This window comes from Diabrotica undecimpunctata, chromosome 1, assembly GCF_040954645.1.
Source record: "Diabrotica undecimpunctata isolate CICGRU chromosome 1, icDiaUnde3, whole genome shotgun sequence".
Taxonomy (NCBI): Eukaryota; Metazoa; Arthropoda; class Insecta; order Coleoptera; family Chrysomelidae; genus Diabrotica; species Diabrotica undecimpunctata.
This window is the reverse complement of record NC_092803.1, coordinates 120,434,055-120,455,631: the sequence shown is the minus strand read 5'-3', so window position 1 is coordinate 120,455,631 and position 21,577 is coordinate 120,434,055. Positions and strand designations below refer to the sequence as shown.

Below are 21,577 nucleotides of genomic sequence, written 5' to 3'. Positions count from 1 at the left end.
TCCACAAAACGTTTGACTCAGTATAACTAGATAGTATAAGTAATGCGTTAAATGAAAGTGGCATTGATAATACTATTCCAGATTAGTATATTAGTAAGATTTGCAAATATTTTTCGGCAATTAAAACATATTCTATTGTTGAAGATTTTGCAATATGCTTAATATCTGGGATAATAATCTGAGTTGTTGATTATCTGCGGTAGTAACTTCTTATTATTCCGAAATCATGTTCCTTTTAATTTTGGGCGAGATCTAGAAATACTTTTTGCTCCTTCATACTCCTGGGCTTAGGTTAGTGTTCCATTAAGTGTTTGGTGATGCTGTAATCGAAGAGCTTGTTGCATTTTAACAACCTGTAGTCCATCTATGAATGAGTGTATACCAATTTGTTTCAGAAAATCTCTAGGTGCCTGAGGGTATGCCAAATGTAATAAATATCGGCTTCATATTCTTGCAGGCTTTCATTATGCTTTTCATATTAAATTTTACCTGCCTTTAAAAAACCTGCTTAGATGCTTCTGGCCATATCTTGTCTTAAATTTGAACGAGAGAGGTATAACTGGGTGGATCCTGGGAGGAAATTGCAAGATGGTTGTTTCCTACCCTCGAAGCAACACTACCAAGAAAGCCGTCATTTCTTGCTCAGTTCAGCCATTTGCCCGAGCTGCTGCTTCGAATTGAAAACGATAAGTTGTTTAAGCCGAGAGATAAATCTTGATATGGACACGGAACTTTCGTAACAATATAATATTTATAGAAAAGCGACAAACGTAATAAACTTACCCAAAAACAATAACGAAATAAAGATTCAAAGAGATTTTAGATATGGTGATACACATACACTATCATCAAAGCATTTAATAACTTCCATAGAACGTGCTTTGAAAACCCTTAATTAGAATCATAAAGGAATAAAAGTCAACGGGGACAGGTGAGACCACTTGAGCTATGCTGATGACATAGTTTTAATAGGAGATGACCTAGGCGAAAACAACACCATGTTAGAAGAACTGGAAAAAAACAAGTTTAATAATAAATATCCCCAAAACAAAATACATGTCGAGCCTCGTGTCCAGTACAAACATAAAAATTTTGAAAAACGAAGTAGAACTTGTTGATAAATACATGTACCTTGGACACAAAATTAAAATAGCCAAGAACAATCAAATAGGTGAGGTATCAAGAAATATAGCACATGAATGGGCTCTTATGGAGCTCTTAAGTCTTCGATCAGTGTGATCTGCCAATAACGTCCTACGGTGCACAAACACCGTCGCTAACAAAAAATAATACCACAAAACGCACAAAGAAGGATAGAGCGATGAAGGATGGAAGGTGAACACGCAAGTTAACCGAACGGAGACCAAGAACAGAGAAACGAAACAGAGGAAGACCACCTACACGATGGCAAGAGGGTCAGCGAAAGATAACAAAAAATTAAATTCATACTGCACAAGATTGTCTCGTCTGGATACAAACGGAGCAGGTCTATCTCCTGCAGTGAACTTAAAACGGACTGATGATAATGCATTTTTTAATACGCCTTATATGCCTGCTACTTAGGTTAATTACGAAAGCATATGTAATAAAATGTAATGTAATATAATGGTAATAAAATAATTCATAGATTCAGTTCTGTACAGTATATAGAATAAAAGATCTAAATAGATAAGTTGACATCTGCTTTATTTGAATCCGTTGAAATCCGGCGTTAAATATTATTATGATCTTCCTGTAGCTCAAACCGTTAAACAGTTCGACGGCAATTTATTTATAGTAAATTCTTCTTTCAATATGACTAAATATCGAGGGAACCAGGTAAAAATGTGTTAGTTGTATTCAGCAATAAATACTCCACGTAGTGATCATCATGATATTGATTATAATAATGGTGCTGATGATAACGTAATTCATACTTTTTACACTATTGTACTAAAATAATCTATAGCATTATTTTATTCATTACCCATATTATACATTATTAATATCTCTACGATGCATCTTATTAACGACAAATGAAATAAATCAATTTCTATTTTTAGAACTTTTTGCAGACACTTACCTAATATTGTATCTATTTAAGGGGTTGGATTTCATGGGAATATCAAGAAGGGAGAAACGATTTTGTAAGGCGATATTTGAGAAGAAACCTTAAAGTTCGACCTTCCTTTTTATGTTTATATGTAGAGCTTAATTTAAATTAGAGAGGAAGTTGGCCAAAACTTTTTTTTCTTTATTGTTGCTGGCGATATGCTACAACTCAGGTGGCTGAATACTGAGATGACCGAAAAAATTGCAGTCTGAAATCAATCAAGTATATAAGATATAGATACCAACGATGAAACGGATACATTGTTTAAGCGGGTTAGAGGTAAAAATGATCCTTTTGTTAGTGCGCTGGAAAAAGTGGGTGATAAAAAAGAAATACGAGTTGAATTATTTATTGCTATTGCTGATTTTTTATTTATTTATTTAAATAATATTAGTACACCTATTATCTATGTTAGCACTATTTGCAACATACTTGATAGAATTCTTTTAGTTACGATTTGTAATTGTTTTAGCATTTTAATTGAACATGTCCGAAGACTTGAAGATGACCAGAAAATTGTAGTGATCGAAACCGGTCGTCCTAGCTTAATAAACTAGGTTGTGAGTAAGTTTACAATTTATTTATTGACTTATCAACAAAACAACTTATCTGGTTCAGACATATACAAAGAATGGATAAAGAACAATACAAAAGGATACGTGATAGGTAAAAGAGCAAACGTGGTAGACCGAGAACAAGTTGGAAAGAAGGGCTAGACAAAGAGTTCAGAGAAAGAAACATAGAAGAGAACGTTATAAAACGACATGTATTAGTAGAGTTTTCTTGCTTAATAATTAATTCATCTGCTTCAAGCTAATATCTCACAGGTAATTTGGCGTTATCATGCATTTTGTTTTAGAGACCGAAATCGTAAATTTGAAAGATTAGACTGTCCTATTAATTAATAGGGTAATAAAGTCATTGCAGATCGTTTTTTTGTCCGCTATTAGAGCTACTACATAGCATCAAATATTTCTGCTATGCAGTCTGCATTTCATATTAGCTGTTTTTTTGATGATGATGTTTAAAAAATTATTTACATCAGAATTTTTAATTACGTATAGTTAAGACAGTAGTTGACTGTCAATTTTAATGCCGATCGCAAAGTCTACGCAACGGGGTATTCTTGGTTGAAATAAATAACAGGATAACATAAAACGATTTGTAATAAAATTTCTAATTTCTAACGCCATCCTGTTAAAAGTTCAGATAGCTTATTTCCTAGCCACAACATTGGATATTAATTGTTTGTGCTTAGCTTCCTAAGCATAAGTATTAAGAAAAGGACAAAGAATCTAGAAAAGTCTCTAACCTGAGGATTCCTGTTTATAAGAATTCAGCGAACCATCTGCAGTCTGTGACAGGCGAACACTTTTATTTTTGTACATTTCCAGATCCCTTAAATGTGAAAACGATGTGGTTTCCAAAAATTGTCTCTGTCCTAAACCTACTGTTCTATAAGACTGATGTTGTATACCTGAAATAAAAAAAGAAATTTAAATACTGAACTAATGTGGATTAACTAGAAGAATAAATCTGACTTTCGTAAATTATTTTGATATAAATTAATATAAGAAAACAAAGTGTATGTCTTATTGATCTTTGAAAAATATTTCACATACTGGGTAGAGACTAAATAACTGAAGAAAACAAAATGAAAATTATCAACGTCCACAAATCACTCAGAAAAGGATATGACAATGTACTACTGATACAATTTTGGTAGACCTTAGGACAGACCTTAAGTAATATCATGAAACTGAGTAAGTAAGTAAGAATATGTACAACCAACAAACAACACGAATCAAAATTGGTAACCAGCTAACACCTGAAATATAATTAACGCATGTATTAAAGCAGGAATGCTGTCTGTTCAAGCCTTGCCTTATTTATGATATATTACACTATATAAAGACTAATAATACGGAACCCTACATGGTCGCTTACGATTATGACAACGAAATTGACAGAAAAATACAATAAATGGGAGTTAAAAGTAAATGTATATAAGACAAGACGAAATATTTATGTATTTGTCTTTTGGCGTATTTATGTAAATGACGGAGGGCGAGAAAAACAATTGGTGTTAGAAAAAATAATAACAAGAAATAAGAGCTTGCTTGGACTAGAACTCTTTGGGAGTAAAATCATCCAAGGACGGAATGCTGGATGAGTGGATCAATTTAAGAAATACACTTGAACAGAAAGCTATAATTCTCTTAAATTGCCTGTTGTAGCGTTTTATTTTTGTAGTCTTTGAAATTTTGGATAGCACCGTACATTTAACATTTCGAAGATTGGTTTTATCACGTCTAAGTAGGGAGATGCTCTAAATTTCGTCGGGGTACTATTATGTTAACATACCGTAAAACTTTTCACGAGAAGAACCTTTTTCCCCCAGGTGCCCAAGAAAAATGTTTAAATGAACGTATTCAAGTTTTCTGGAAAAGAGGTATAAAATAGTCAAATGCCCAGATTTCAGTTCATTATTCATTATTAGTTTTGTGGTTGCAATAGCTGGTGACGTTAAAATACGGTTGTGTCACGAGAACTTCTGCGGAAAGTTGAAATTCTTTGTTACTCCCGTTAAATAATAAAACATAGCAAGATTTTCTATCTTTTACTAGAGTTCTTTCCCTGGACTGGTATTCAGTAGCCGTGCCTATCTACGTGTCATTACCTATGCAGTTTTAATGACATTTGTCAATATGTTACCAATCTTCCTTCTTCATCATCTTTTTGCTGATGAGGTTAGAAAGGGATTCGACCTGGTGTAAGGTTGGTGACCTCTATTTTTTTGTGTTAATACATAATTTCCAGAGGTAAACGACTTTTACAACGCAACGTTATTGCATTCTTTTTTCTATTTTGTGTCCATTCATTTATACACTATACGTTACATTTTCTTCTAACGTCTTCACTTCTCTTTCGATCTCTCAGCGTATTTCCTGTAATTCTTCTCAGTACTCTCATCTCTGCCGTTAATTTGTTTGTTTCGACATATAGTATTATTAAGGCATCCTGCCAGTCTATTTGCTTTTTGTACTTGATCTCTCACTTCTTTGTCCAGGTCTCTATAGCTAGACAGTGTAATTTCCAGGTATTTTATTTCCATTACTTGTTCAATACTAATGCCATCAATATTTATTTTACATCAGATTGGTTGTTTGCTGACTACTATTGTTTCAGTTTTCTATGAAATTGTCATATTAAATTCTTTTGCTCTTATGTTAAATCTGTGGATCAGTCTTTGCAGACTATCTTCATCATAATTTTTTTTAATTTTTATTTCTTTGTTTTCTATTCTATATTCTCGTCCTTTGTTAACGCTTTTGATGATTTCATCCATGATCAAATTGAAGAGCATGGGGCTCAATGAATCCCCTTGTCTTATTCCGCTGACTATTTCTAGTCTGTAAGTTGTCCATCTATTCTGACTTCCCTTTTATTGTATTGGTAGATGTTTTCGATAGTTTTTATAATATTTAGGGTAACTTTTCTATTATACAGAAGATGGATTGCATCTTTGAGTTTGCAGAAGAAATGCTGGTCTATTATACTCTAGTGATTTCTTAGTAATTTGCTTTATAACGATTATTGCATATGTACACGATTTTCCACTACGAAAACCCTGTTGTTTATCTGCTAAACTTTAATAGTGATATTGAACCATGTAAATAGACTATTTGTGTTTTTACGGTCAGTTAGGGACACATTAGTAAAATTCATTTTATGAAGAATTTATACTTACTTCATTTACTCAGCAGTTATACAATTTTTTATTGTGACATTTAACGATAGAATTTTTTTGCACTAAAGATAAATATTTATATAATTGAATTAAATGTATATAATTCATTTTATAATTACATTTGTATTTATTTTTACGCATTTTTTATATTACAAGATAGTTGTCATTATTTTTGTTAATATATTGTAAGATGAACAAAAAGCTTTTTCGGGTTTTGAAAGATTGCTATCTGAAGTTTACTAGAATTCGGCATTTCTTTTAGATCCATCTGTTATCTATCTGTTATCCATCTATTATCTGTCTATTATACATCCATTATTCTTTTTATTAGTCATATTCTTACCCATCCCAATGACATTTCAGATTCTGAGCAACGAAGTCTTTGTAATGATCTTGTACGATAAGCTTATTATCACCTGATCTTTTCTTTGGCAATCTGAGCTGATTTACGTTACACTGGTATATAATCAAACCTGACACTACTAGCCAATTACACTTAAGTGACAATTAAAATCGTGACTTCTACTGTAAGTAAAAGAACTTCTACTGTATAAACTATCACTCCTATTGGAGAAGCCGGTGTTACATTTTCAAATAGTGGTAGTGCCGGGGGAAGAACTCTACATTGATGAAACTATAGTTTCATTCAGGGGCCGACTGTCATTTAGGCAGTATATTAGAAACAAGAGACATTCGGGGCGAAGATCTGTTTGGATGGAGGTTATACTAATGTTATACAAATTTATTGTGGTAATGATAAAACTGAAAATATGTAAGTTCCCGGATAGTGTTATATTTCGTTTAGCTTATAACTTATTAGATGTAGGATGTACCATATACACAGATAATTTTTATACTATAACGTATAGCGTTACATTAGCACATAGATTGCTAAACTTTGAGGCAAAACAGAAAACTTAATCCTAAAGAAGTGACAGGTGCAAAATTAAAGAAAGGGCAGATTATTGGGATGGAGAGTAATACAGGTGTAACAGTAACTAAGTGGAAGGACAAACACGAACTGTTTTTTCTGATAACAAAGATTACTGATGAAATAGTAGACGTCCATCAAAAGGGAGGAATAGTTGAAAAAATAGTTTCTGTTGTCGACTACAATGAGAGCAAAGGATTTATAGATATATCCGACCAAATAAAGTCTTACTCTACAGCATTACAAAAATCAATGAAATTGTATCGTAACATAGCAATTGAGCTCCTTCTAGGGTCAGCCATTGTCAACGCCTATATAATTTACCAAAAAGTAACCAACAGTAACATATCCATCACATCTTTCAAGGAAGAGTTGGTTTGTCAATTGGTAGATTTCTGTAGACTAACTAATCCAGAGCAACAGATGCCACATGCTCATGAAGGTCACCATATAGAAAAAATGTAAAGTTAAAAAATGTAAAAAAAAGAAAATATGTCACATGTTGCGCAAACAATTCAGTAGATACTGGTAGAAATTTTGCACAGATTATATGGTACTAAAAGGTGTCACGTGATTTTGTGAGATTCATATTTTTTCATTTATTTCTTTAACTAGAAACATGCATTGCTAATTTTAAAGGATATTTATATATAAATAAAAGTTAGTTTCAAGCTACATATTATATTGTTTTAATTGCTAGACAGTAGTATACATGATATCTTAATATTTACGTTCATCTGCTTGCCATATTTACTTTAGCTAGGCTAGAGCGCGGAGAAATGAATCATTCAAACAGGAAACTAAACTTATGAAATAAAATATGGTTTTATTTATTATCTAATACTAATTTAAGATTTTAAAATAAACTAAGTTTATTTCTAAATGGAATTTTTAATGAAAACCGGATGAAAACTTTAAGCCTGAAATAATTATGCAGAGCCAAGTGTACATGTCCTAAGTCATTGAGTGAAGTCAACTGCACTGAAAATTTTTTTCGTATAAGTGTTTCATTGATGATCAATGATTATGTGGTTCAATCGTTCATATTAACCTGAGATGGTTTATTGAAATGTAATTTAATCATGTGAATCTCCCATGTGTACTATTGTTGAATTAAACGCTAATGTTATGTAGTTCCTCCAGGTGTCTAATTTTTCTTCTATAATTATTATTGGCTTCTCTTGATTATCATCTAGCTTTCTTAGCTTCTGCAGTTTTAACTTTTTTATGAAGATTGAACCGTGAATAGTGTCGTGTTTTTCCTTTAATCTTCTATTTTGTTCACAGAATATTTAAATGAAATGATTGTCGAGTAGGATGCGTCTCTTTTGTATCATGTATGATTCTTTTTTAGTTATAGACATTGCTCTAATACAGTCTCATTCCTTCATGCAATACTTCTTAATAAGTTCTTCTTTTATAGTTTTTGCTGTGTGCTCAGCTAAGTCTGTCGTATATGATTTTGTAATTTGTCTTTCTGATTTTCTTCCTTCAAATTTTCTTAATATTTCTTTTATAACGTAACATAACAATACCGCATATCCCATTGTCTCATTATGTCATCTGTCAATTCAATTAAAACTTTATTTTTTTCTGCGTTGCCTTTCTCAAGATTTAAGTCTTTCAAGAAAGTATCCATAAAATACTGATAATACCGTTTTAAAGTCTTATAATTTAAAATCTGTGATAGGATGGAGAAATTTTTAGCGTAAGTGATGTAGATATAATTAAATTAAATTAGGAGAATTAGTTTGATTTCATTTTAACGTAACATAACATGATGGTATTTTTTTCTTGAATTAGGCTTAACCAAGTAGTCAGACAAATTTTGCACAAAAAGTGTTTTTTTTTCTGAAAACCGGCAGTGACGAAGGAAAGTATCTGACAGGGCAAAATGGAAGAACGTTGTTAAGTAGGCCACAAAGGGTTGTAGCGCCATTAGAAGAAGAAGAAGAAAAATGTATTGGCATCATATTTGTTCTTTTAATTTTGTGTGAATACAGTTCTATTGTTGACATAATATATATTTAGTAGTTCTTGTAACACCAAAGATTAACAGATATCGCTACATATATATTTTTCATAAAAATAATAATTAGCTTTTATATATTTTATGTTTTTACTTATTTCATAACTTTTTATATTTTTTTGGTAGTATGTTTTTATTTGTTTGTACAGCTTTTTTATTTTTTTTGTTCTTTTTTATTATTTTTTAATATGTTATGAATTATATGATTATAATTATTTTTTTCCATATAGTGTTTTTGCTAGTTATTTTTACTTATAAACTATGTTACATGTATAGACAAGGCGAAAAGCTCGGGTTCGTTCGGACAAATATTCCCATGGGATTTTTTTGCATAATCACTTTCATAAGATACCCCATAATAAGGTTCAAGAGGTCGCCCAGGCGAAAAGTTGTTCAAATTTTTTTAAACAATTTTTTTAAACAAATTGTAATAATCACTTTTTTCGGACCGGATAATTGTTTTTGAATTTTTTGGATCATTCTGAGAATAATTTAAAACTGAGAAAAACGCAAAATAACTATTTTCAAGGCTCAAAACCACAAATAAAAAACATTATTTTTGAATTCACCCAGGACCTAAATTCAAGTTCAAACTTTGTTCTATCATTTCCTGATAAGTATTTTGGGCCTATTATATTTTACACCATTGTTTTTTAATTAAAATCCACAAGGAAAATAAATTCCTGCAGCTGGCTGTATACCTCTTCTTCTTCTTCTTCTAATGGCGCTACAACCCTTTGTGAGTCTTGGCCTGCTTAACAATGTTCTTCCATTCTGCCCTGTCGGATACTTTCCTTTGCCACTGCCTGATGTTCATGGTTTTAAGATCCCTCTCTACGTCGTCTATCCATCTTTTACGGGGCCTTCCTCTTGTTCTGTTTCCTTGGGGCTTCCATCTCTGGACTACTTTTACAGCTCGATTATCTGGCATTCTTTCTAGGTGACCAAGCCAGTTTAGTCTTTGTGACTTTACAAATCTGACAATATCTGCGCTCTGCATTAGTTCATCCAGCTCGTGATTCATTTTAATTCTCCACGAACCATCGCTGCATTGGATTGGTCCAAATATCTTCCTTAGTATTTTGCGCTCAAATATTCTCAGTTGATTTTCATCAGTGGTTGAGAGGGTCCACGTTTCACATCCATATGTGACCACTGGTCTAATTACTGTTTTGTAGATTCTCAGCTTAGACTCACGATTCAGTAACTTACTTTTCATTAAGTCTTTGTATGCATAAAAGCACTTATTACCGCTAAGAATCCGTGCTTGTATTTCTTGACTGATGTTGTTGTTGTCATTTATTATTGAGCCTAGGTAGGGAAAAGTGGAGGCATATTTGTAGGTATGGTTGTCTACCTTCAGATTCTCATGTTCATTCGATTTTGTGCACTCCATATATTTTGTTTTGCTTTCATTTATATATAGACCAAACGTAGCAGCTTCTCGTTTCAGTTCTATAACTTTTTCGCTTCATACACTTTTGTTGCGGCTTATTATGGCAACATCATCCGCATATGCGCATATTTGCATAGATCTTGTATTAATACAGCCGTTTATATCCAGTTTTCTAACAACAGCTTCTAAAGTTAGATTAAAAAGTGTTGTTGATAAGGCATCCCCTTGTCTAACTCCATTTTCAATATCAAAGGCCTGCGTCATATCTCCATCTATTTTCACCATAGCTTTGGAACCCTCCAGAGTCATTCGTATAAGTTTAACCAACTTATTGGGTATCCCTAACATAGATAGTTGCTTTAACATCTTTTGTCGATCTACTCCATCAAACGCCTGTTTGAAATCGATATACAAGTTGTAAATAGGTATGTTATATTCAACACATTTTTCATGTATACCTCTTAACATATGTATTTGGTCAATAGTTGACCTCTTTGGTCTGAAGCCACATTGGTATTCACCAATAATCTCCTCCGAAAACGATTCCAGGCGGCTATATATAATTCCTGATAATATCTTGTAGATGACATTTAAAACTGTTATGCCCCTATAATTTTTGCAGAGTCGTTTGTCTCCCCCTTTGTACATAGGAAGTATGATTCCCACTTTCCAATCTTCTGGGATGACTTCTAGTGTCCATATGCGGTCGATTAGTTTATGGATACGCCTCCATAGCGCATGTCCACCATTCTTTATCAGTTCTGCAGTTATTCCATCTGTGCCAGGTGCTTTGTTATTTTTTAGATGTTTTATGACGTTTATCGTTTCTTCCAATGTTGGTTGCTCAACTAGTTGTTCTGCTGTGTGGTGAATTATCTCTTCATCTTCGTTTTGTTCTTTTTCTGGGTTTAACAGCTCTTGAAAATGCTCCTTCCACTTTTTCATTATTTCCTCTTTCTCGCTGATAATTGCCCCATTTTTGTCCTTGCAAACTGTTGATCTTGTTATGTATCCTTGGGTGCATTGCTTGATTTCCTTGTAAAATTTTCTAGCCTCTCTTCTGTTATTATAATCTGTAATTTGTTGTATTTTTCTATTCAACATTTCTCTCTTTTTCCTTCTGCATATTTTCTTTGCATCTTTTCTGAGTTCTTCATATGCCTTTCTATTCGATCGGGAATCCCTTTGTAGACATTTCTGTCTAGCTATATTTTTGCTATTTATTACTTGTTGGCAATCTTGGTCAAACCATTCCTCGTTTCTTTGGCTTGAGGTTTCACCTAATGTTTCCTTTGCCATATTTGTAATTGTCGTTTTGATGATATTCCATTCTTCTTCAATGTTGTTTTGTTCTCCTCTTTCACTTAATATTACTTTTATTTTCTGCTGGTACTCATTCTTCTTTTTAGGATTTTTAAACATATATGTATTCCATTTTCTTTGTTTGGCGCCTTTCTCTTTTCTTACCATTGATATTCTTTGTTTTATCTTCGATATAACCAAGAAATGGTCCGAATCGCAATTTGCGCCTCTATATGTTCTAACATCTGTTACGGAGGTTGCCCACCGCTTAGATATTAATATGTGATCAATTTGATTAAATTTATTAGTACCAGGTATCATCCAGGTTCCTTTATGAATATTTTTATGAGGAAAACACGTACTAACAACTCTTAGTTTGTTTGCCATTGCCAACTGTGCCACTCTCATACCGTTGTTGCTGGTAATATCATGTAAACTATGCTTACCAAAGGATAAGGAAAAAATCCACAAGGAAAATAAATTCCTGTAGCTGGCTGTATACCATGTATCACAAAAAGAGGTTTAATCTTTGTATGTAGGTATATTTAAAAACCCTTAAAAGGGCTACATCAAAAAACACAAACGTTTTCGGAATAATAATTCCATCATCAGGTTAAAAAGCCTAAAATAAGTATAAACCATTTAATTAAAACAAACGTGATTGAAATGTTGACTAAGGTTAAAAAGCAAAATGGTTATACTTACAGGTTAACATGCCTGAGCCACCAAAATATTAGGGTACAACCCTTTACAAAAAATGAAGTTAGCAAAAGATGTACATGTTGTTGTTTAAAAGTGAGTGATGTTTAATACTTTATTAGATTTAACTTCAGGCAACACATAACCATGCCTCACGTGAGTTCCAGAGTCCGGAGAGTAAACCTCTTCAAACGGACATCAGCTGGTAACTGATTGACAAAGTAACTATGAACGGTGTCGAAAACAGAATGTCAATGCACCATGGAACAGCGTTGGTTATACATAATATTTCTGCAGCCAAACGATTCAAAAGCTTTAGTGATGTTAAAATGATAAGAGCAATCCAGATGTTGGGATTTAAAAAATGTTGATTTTTGAATTTTGGGTATGAAGGATTTAAAATTACCGATGGAGGTAAAGGTCATGTTTAAGAGGATGACGTATGCATTAGGCAGCCCATGTTACTCTTTGTCATATGGAGTGTGGTCTGGTTTTTTAATTATTGTCAATGAAGCACTTATGACAAGACGGGCGCTCGAGCTGCGCCATGTATAGGAGAGAGAAATAAGATCTATAGTACAAATTGTTGCTGGTTTAAATTCTCATTGTACAAATGAGCGTCCGCCCTGCCATACGTGCTTCATTATCAATTAAAAAACAATGGTTTAATAGTAATTTATGCACCAAGGGTGGTATTAAGATGATTGCGCCCGAAGAGCAACATAATCCAGTCAGAGAGTCTCTGGCTTAAGGGATGGATGTTATTCGATGGGCATAATCATCGGGTTAGACCAGTGGTACACACAAAATATGTATATATATTTTGTAGGTGCAGTAAAATAAAAAGTAAAAACGTTTTAATTTTTATATTATTTTTTATATTATTTAGTTTTTATATTAAATGAAGTGAAAAATAAACACTTGTATGTACCACTGGTGTTACCGGATGATAACATCCATCCCTCGGGCTAGATGAAGATTTCTTCGTCTGTAGTTGAGATACCTTCGGGAGTAGTTCGAAATGGAGCCCTAATCCACTCGTAACTCACATTAGTGAGTAATGTAATGAATTATTTGATATATAATGCCAATGAAATTACTATTTTCGTTGGGAATAAGCCACAATATAAGTTTAAAATAAGTTCATTTTTAACGTTTCGATTTCCACTTGGGAAATCGATCTCAAAATACAAATAGTAATAAATAAACGTCAACACCATACAGAACTGGATATGGTTAACTTATTTAGCATTCGAAAAATACTCAAATTTAAACTTGATATTAATTTTCTTTTGTCCTAAAGCGTCTTAAAAAAGTCTTTTGAATAAAAATATTGGGGAATTTTATCGCATAGAATTTAAATTTAATGGGTAAAACCACTAAAATCTTTTATTTCAAAACGTGATTCCCTAAAATATTCTTATATAAAAACTATTACTTACCTACAATATTAATATCAACAAATAGCTTCAAATTGTGCATTTGTTATATCCTTTCAGGCCGGCCATCGATTTTATGTAATATTTATAAATTACATTCCACCACCAGTGTTATTTTGTTTTAAATTTAATAATGTCACAAATGATAAATTTTCGTTAGATTTATCCAATAATTGTATCAATATTTAATTTTTAATCCAACATTATACTAAATTGTGGAAAAGATCGGTAACGAATTGTAATGGAAACAAACAAAATGAACAAACGCGGATTTTACGGGAATAGCATATTACAAATTTTCCAGATTTAATAGCAGATCGATATAAAAATTTAATTATTTATTGCCCAATGAGCTTATGGTTAGTACATTTGCAACAGTTTAACAGATAGTTGATTGTATAGGTGGAAAATTGTAACGAGTTTGACGCATTTTCGGGATAAAAATGCGCAATATAAATAAATTAAACTTAACATTAATTAAACAATTAAGCAACCAATAGCCACAAATTAACGACAATCCAGAAACGTGTCAAAATAATAGATATACTATGGAAAGATTTTAGTCGTTTCCTTATTTATTCAAAAATAATCATGTCAGTGTTATTTTACACTATCATGCTATTCTATCAAGAATAACCTCTAATAATATCCAAAGAAAGCACAATCCTGTAAAAAACCTAAAGAGATTAATACCTCCGTGCTACCTATACATCAAGGTTCTCCCAATTTGGAAAGGAACAGAATAAAATACAGAAACCTAACTCAACTGACTTCTAGACTGCTAATATCGAATGCCCTCTAGCATAAACGACATATTCATAGCGAGCTCAATTCTAAAATATTGATTATAGATAGATATACGTGCTAAGATGTTAACATAGTAAAGTAAGATTCCCTCTTCAGATTGTGATTAAGGTCAATTAAGTGGATACACATTCTTTAAATCGTAATTTATATACTTAATATTTTGTATACAACCAAACTGAGTTAAATCTTCTTGTGAGTCTACACAATTCGGAGTTTCTTCTTTCCTCCTCCTTTCCCCACCTCTCCAATCATTATTTTGGGGGTTTCTGGTTCTCATGAAATCTTCCACTGCTTTGTTACAATTATACCTTGGTCTACCTATTCTCCTTCGATGAGCTGGCTGCCACTTCCATATTTTCAAGGGCCATCTATCTTCTGGAATTCGACTTAGTGGTGATACCACTTTATTATTTTTTTTGTGGTAATCTATTATATCTGTATCAACCTCAGATCTCGCTCTTATATTTTCATTAGTGACTCCAGATCCCAGAAATCCATTTCGAGTGTTTTAAATCTGTTTTCGTATTTTTTTGTAAACTCCTACACAATACAATACTAGTATACAGTACAATACTATTGTAAAGTCTTTTAACTCTTATTTTGATGTTGATATTCCAAATTACCAGGTGCAGTTGTCTAATTGCAACTGTTCCTAGTACTATCTTACTTCTAATGTACTCGTCGCTGCTCCCTTCTTTCTGAAATTAATTACCCAATATAGTGGTATTTGTTACTAGCTTTTACTAGTGATCGGTTTTCTATTATCAAATCTCTACTGTTTTCACCTACTAATAAATATTTTGTTTAATCAAAATTTACCACCAGGCCCCATTTGAGACACTCTTCGTTAAGTTTTCTTACCATGTAATGGGTGTCTTCTTCATCAACTACTGGAACAAACTGGTCATCGGCAAAGTTGAGGGAGAACAGTATGTCGTTATTTACTTCAATACACACTCTGCTACAGTTGTTTTTTCACTCTTTTAAAACTTTATTAAGGTATATTTTGTATAGTGTTAGGTCAATATAGAATCCTTGTCTCAATCCTTGTGATACCCGAATTATCCGGATAGAGGGATGTACCGATTTTAACATATCTTCTATTCCTATTGTACAAATCTCTTAGAGTTTTTATATAAGTGTGACTGCTATTTTGTCTTTTCATTACAGTCCAGAGCGCAGAAAGCTAGCTTTTTTTCTGTAATTTGGCGAAAACAAAAGGTATTATCGTCCAGCTCTGAAACCACTTTTCAGTTTCTACAAACTGGCTTTCATTTCAGTCCTTTAAGATTTTCATATAGTCTCCCAATGTAGCTGAGAACGGTAATTTTACGATATTTTGAATACCTCCTTCTGTCACCCTTCTTGAAGATATTAGTTACATAGTCTTTTCTAAAGTCTTCAGGTAGTTGTTCTTCGTTCAGACTCTTATTAAACAACCGAGCCAACAAACCAAATAAACTATTAGGTGTGTGCCTTAACACTGTCATATACATTCCACCTGGTCCAGGAACACGACCGTTTTTAAATGTTTTCAAAGTTTTCGCCACCTCAAAGTCATCTATTCTATTGTCTTTTATGTGTATACATGTATCAGTGTCCTCACTTTGGAATTTAAATCTGCCTTTCTTTAATGGTCGTTCGTAATAAATCTTCTAGTCTTCCAGTTTTCCTATATTTGTTCTATAGTTGTTTTGGATCTTTAATTTGTCCTAAGTTTTTTTAAATAACCTCCAGGATTCGATTGATCTAGTACTTAGATTGTTGCTTATTTCTTGGCATTGATTATCCCATTATTAATTTATATAGTTGTAATTACTTCATTTTTATTTACATTCTTGTATAATTTATTTCTGTACTCTGGATCCTTTGTTACCAATCAGGTAATATACGTTCATCTTTTTCCTATATCAGTTCTGCTATGAAATTATTCCACCAGTGTTCTTTTTTTGGATTATTGCCTTTTTCTATCTCACCTAAGCTTTTTCATATAATGTTTTTGGTGTGGTGTCGTCAACTTGGCTTAGCTACTAGCTTAACCTTAACTTGTACAGAAACGTTACGGAGGGATCTTCCAGGAGCTGTAGTTTGTACTTTGGTGGTTTGTACTGGATAATTTGTATTTCAATAATATTTTCTGTATCGCCAACTCTATGGTATGAAAAATAGATTTTTGCTTTTAGTAGATAGTGATCAGAGCCACATTCGGCTCCTCTGTATACCGCGGTGTTTTTAACTTTTATTCTTGCTTTCATTCTGCATATTACACAGAATTATTGTTTAGGTCTCTTTGTTGTACTTGTTGTCTAAAGAACATGATTTTAAGTGTTGTGCAGTTCTGATTCTAGCATTTAAATATCTGTCAAATTTTAATTTGATGTATAATTGTATGAATAGCTTTCTTTTCTTTTCCACTTCTTGTTTATTAATATAGTTATACTGCAACGAGTTATTTCGTTTCGATCTAATCCACTGTATATAATTGCGTAATAATACAAATCCTTGCTTTCGGTTATGAGGGCTACGTTTATATTAACATTTCTTAGTTTTTCTTTATTTCTTGTTCGTTTTGCCCCAATCCTCTATAGCTCCAAGTAGCCATCTTTAATATATCCTATATTCCAGCTCGTTTATCTTTAACTTGCCCTAGTTCATCATGATTTTGATCCATCTAGCCTTTCAGTTTGTTGCTTCTTAGTATTCGTAATTTCGCTATGATAGTGGAGACGCCATCTCAAAGCCTTCCACACGCATGATTTTTTATAGAAATTTTTAATCTCTTAGTCGACATGTCCACCTTTGCATCCAAGTTGGTTTGCTAGACCAAACTAGATGCAAATTGCTCAGCAAAGAGAAAGAGGAATGAGGGAAACAAGGATATATAGCTGTCCAAAGGTGGATTTTTATGTGAAATTACAAGAGATTTCCAAATAAATTACTTTGTAATACGTGAAAAGTTACAACAATAACATGTAATTATTGTCAATAAAACATTCCTTTACCAAAATTTAAACGATAATAATTACGTAAATATATAAAAAAAAACCAAATAATCAAAATATTAACAGGTGTAAGATATTTCAGCTGAAGCAGTTAAAAAATATATAATGATATCTATTATATATCCTATCTCGAAAGATAATATTTTCTTGACCTATTACACTTTCGTCAAAAATACGTCGTTTAAAATGCAGATATTTAAATGAAAACACAGAACGGAAAAGTTCACCTGAACAAATGTGTTAATTTTTTTTGTTTCGAGTTGTACCAAGGTTTCGGGTTTTCCCCTTTCGATAATTTCTTAGTACATTAATAGAAACTATTATTAGACACATCATATACTGTATGAATAAAATATGAATAGGGAAAAACTGTCTAAAAATAAAAACGATGCGAAGAGAGTCATCGTTCAACAACTATTGTGAAAATGTATTAAGTACCTACTATAAGTGGAAACAACGTAAATTATTAAAAGTACTAAATAAGTGTATAATATATATATATATATATATATATATATATATATATATATATATATATATATATATATATATATATATATATATATATATATCAAACAACTGAAAATATACTGTGTGGTTTGACTGGTTTAATACTTGAAAGAGCTTTAACAAAACATTCAAATGAAGCCATCGGTCAAAATAAAAAAAATCACCAAAAATTATATAAATGAACATAACATGAACAATGAACATAACATAAACATAACATGAACAATGAACTAGTTAAAGTCCGATCACATGATAGCTGGACAAATAAAATGGTAGGTCCAGATTGGTATACACCTTATAGCAAGAGGGATAAAACATTATCCTTGAGGACATCACAAGCCACCAGCTTGTGAAGAGCCACTTTATTCAATAAATCAAATGTAGACATGTTTTTCAACTATTTGAAAACAGTATATAAGCATCTGAATGTGCAAGCATCGGATATTTGGAACGTTGACGAAATGGGTATCACAACTGTTTAGAAGCCGGATAGAATAGTGGCACGGTGTAGCTTCAAGTAAATAGGCAAACTCAAATCCGAAGAAAAAGGAACCGTTGTAACTCCCACTGTTGCAGTTTCAGCAAGTTTTACCGAGGGAAAACTACAGGGACCACTTTATTAGAGATGCACCTATCGGAAGCCTAGGAGATGCAAGTCCTTCAGGATGGATAAAAGAACAACATTTTGTGAAATGTGTCAAGCATTTTGTGTTTTGCGCCCTATACTTTGGTGTTTGACAACCATGAATCTCACCTTTCTATCGAGGTGTTAGATATTTGTAAGTACACTCTACACTGTTTGCATAAATTGCAGCCTCTAGATAAGAGTGTTTATGGACCCCTAAAAAAATACTGCAATTCAGCTATGGATAACTGGATGGTGAACAATCCAGGTAAGACATTTTCCATATATGATATTCCGGGTATTGTAAAATTGAGTCTGCCTCTAGCTGCAACGCCAACCAATATAATGGCTGGGTTCAGTAAAACAGGAATATGTTCTCTGAATGAAGGTATTAATGAGCGTAGACACAGAGAATGTCTTCTTGCCATCTTGATATGTCACATACAGGCCTACACCAGAAAATGTAGAAGGAAACGCTACTGAAAACAACAAAAAATTCTAGAACATTTCTCAGATGTCAACGACAATTTGTCTGCTAACACAGTCGCATCGACAAAAATAGAACCTGCAAGTTCGATATTGCTTTTATCTGAAGAAGTAAGACCATCTCCAAAAGTAGGTCTTCGACAAAATTCGAGAAAATCACAGAAGAATAGACAAACTGCTATTTAAACCGATACTCCAATAAAAGACGTTCTCATGAATGGAAGACAGAATTCGAAAAAAAAAGTTTACATAAAACAAAAACATGCTACCAAAAAAAAGACATTAAGAACACGAAAATTGGAGACGGTTGGACATTTCTTTTCCGGGAAGAAAGCCCGATTCCATCTACGTCTGCAGTTCATTATGACCCTATATCCTCGGAATCTGAGGGTGAAACTGAGTGCTTAGTATGTGAAGAACCCTATCGAAATAGCACTAAAGGTGATAACTGGGTGCAATGCACCCATTGCAGCGGATGGGCTCACATCAAATGCACGAACAAAAGTAATATAACTTTTTTTATATGCATCAATTCTAGTTCAGACGAAAATTTGTGAGTTTCTGTGTACTTGTAATTCAGATGATAAATTGTGAAAACTTGAATAAATTGAAAATGTATGTACAATACCTGAAGGAGTATAGAACTAGCTGACATATTTGAATTTAACAGTATGCAAAAAATAAATCAGTAAAAATTAATTATTGAAAAAATAAGTCAACAAACTCCGGTCTCCCCTAATGTCAGCAAGTATATTTTCATGATTCATAATTTAAAATTGGTTTCGTGAAGCCTTCAAAGTCAAAATCTTTCTGGACTGGAATTAAAAAAAAATATTAAAATAGATTGTAAAAAGTGATAAGTATTCAAGTGACCGATTTCAAGTAAATCATTAAATCTATAAGTAAATTATTTATAATAAGCCATAATTGATTGTACCGATATGAACTTTTAATTTTATTTAAAATGATTACTATTTATGAAACACTTACATTTTAGTGCGAATTTATTATAATGTGTATTATAAAATATTGCTTTTTTAATTAACATAACAAATTGTTTTAATAATAATAGCCAGGTGGCAATAGTAAAGAAACCATTTACCAAAGTTAAACTGGTAAAAAACTGGAAGGTCTCCTTAATAAACTAATACAAGATATTAAAGAGTCTCTAAGATATTGTCAAGACAAAAAGGAATTCAAGAAAACAAACTAGTAATCTTAATGACAAATCAAGACTCTAGAAGAATCTTCTAACATACAGAACCATTTCGATTGCGCCGTAATGAAAGTTGCCATACGAAACGAAATTCAAATGTGGCAAGAAATAAAGCATACTAACAAATGGACAGACAACAGGGCAAAGCCATATGAATAAAATAATTAGTAACGTTTACAGGCGATTTTCGTTTAGTTTAATGGATCTTAGCATACGAGAACTGAAGACAATTACAAATATGATGATCATACACTGTCATCTGAGAATGCCTCTACGATATAAATATATAGAACGACTATTATGCAAAAAGTACGGAAACGGTGAATGAAACGCCGTGCTTGTTCTTTGTAAATGTGATACTTTTATTGAAATGCTCGGTATATCTATATCTAAACAGCCCCAAACATCAATCTTTGGATATAGGCCTCCTCTTCCTTCTTCCATACCTCTCTATCATGGCAGTTAGTATACATTTTGCTCCAGCGTGTTTATTTAAATCATCTGTTCATCTTATTTTTTGGTCTCTCTCTTTTAAATTTGTGGTTTCACGGTATCTAGTGTACAAGTATAATACTCCATCTCTCGCCTTTTTGTTTAAGGTATGTCCAGCTAGTTTCTATTTAAGTTTTGTTAGTTGTGTTGAGACGCCTTCACTTTTGCTTTGTTGTGGATCAAATCATTTTTTTGTCATGTCTATTAATTTGATGTTTTATGTATATTTGATGTTTGACGTATCATTTGTTTCTACGAGGCATGTTTTTTAAGTAAGTACCGTTTTGCGATTCCGCCGCCGCAGCGCTACGGTCGGCGTTCCGCGCATGAGCGCTGGTTACCTACATCTCTTGTCTACGCACTGACGCCATTACAGTCTGATTCTTCATTGTATACTTGTTTACTCCAGTGTTTAAGATGCCTCCAACAATCGTGAGTCACGCTGCTTGTGAAGTACGGGCTGTTATACGATTTCTTAGTGCTAAAGGCGTAAAACCGATCGATATTCATCGTGAGATCGTTGAAGTTTACGGACAAAACATTATGAGTGATGGAATGGTAAGGAAATGGGTGAGAGCATTTAAAGATGTCCGCACAAATGTGCATGATGAAGAACGGAGTGTGCATCCTTCGGTCGGTAATGAAAATTTGGTGCAGAAAGTGGACGAAAAGGTGAGAGAAAACAGACGCTTTACAATTTCATTATTGTCCGACTGCTTTCCTCAGTATTCTCGTAGTGTTTTGTATCGCATTGTTACCGAGAACTTGAATTACCGGAAATTGTGTTCACGTTGGGTTCC

General features: G+C 32.8%; 1 protein-coding gene across 3 annotated transcripts in view; it reads right to left on the bottom strand.

Annotated features, from left to right (window-relative positions):
- LOC140452947 (uncharacterized) overlaps nucleotides 1-21,577 on the bottom strand; it is a 225,378-nt gene that overhangs the window by 98,336 nt on the left and 105,465 nt on the right. For 2 of the 3 annotated variants that reach the window (XM_072547268.1, XM_072547265.1), the window contains exon 4: nucleotides 3,405-3,569. The exons of the other annotated variant lie outside the window; for it this stretch is intronic. In XM_072547268.1, the coding sequence (XP_072403369.1) occupies nucleotides 3,405-3,569 (165 nt within the window). The remainder of the gene's footprint in view (nucleotides 1-3,404; nucleotides 3,570-21,577) is intronic. 3 annotated transcript variants of the gene reach the window in all.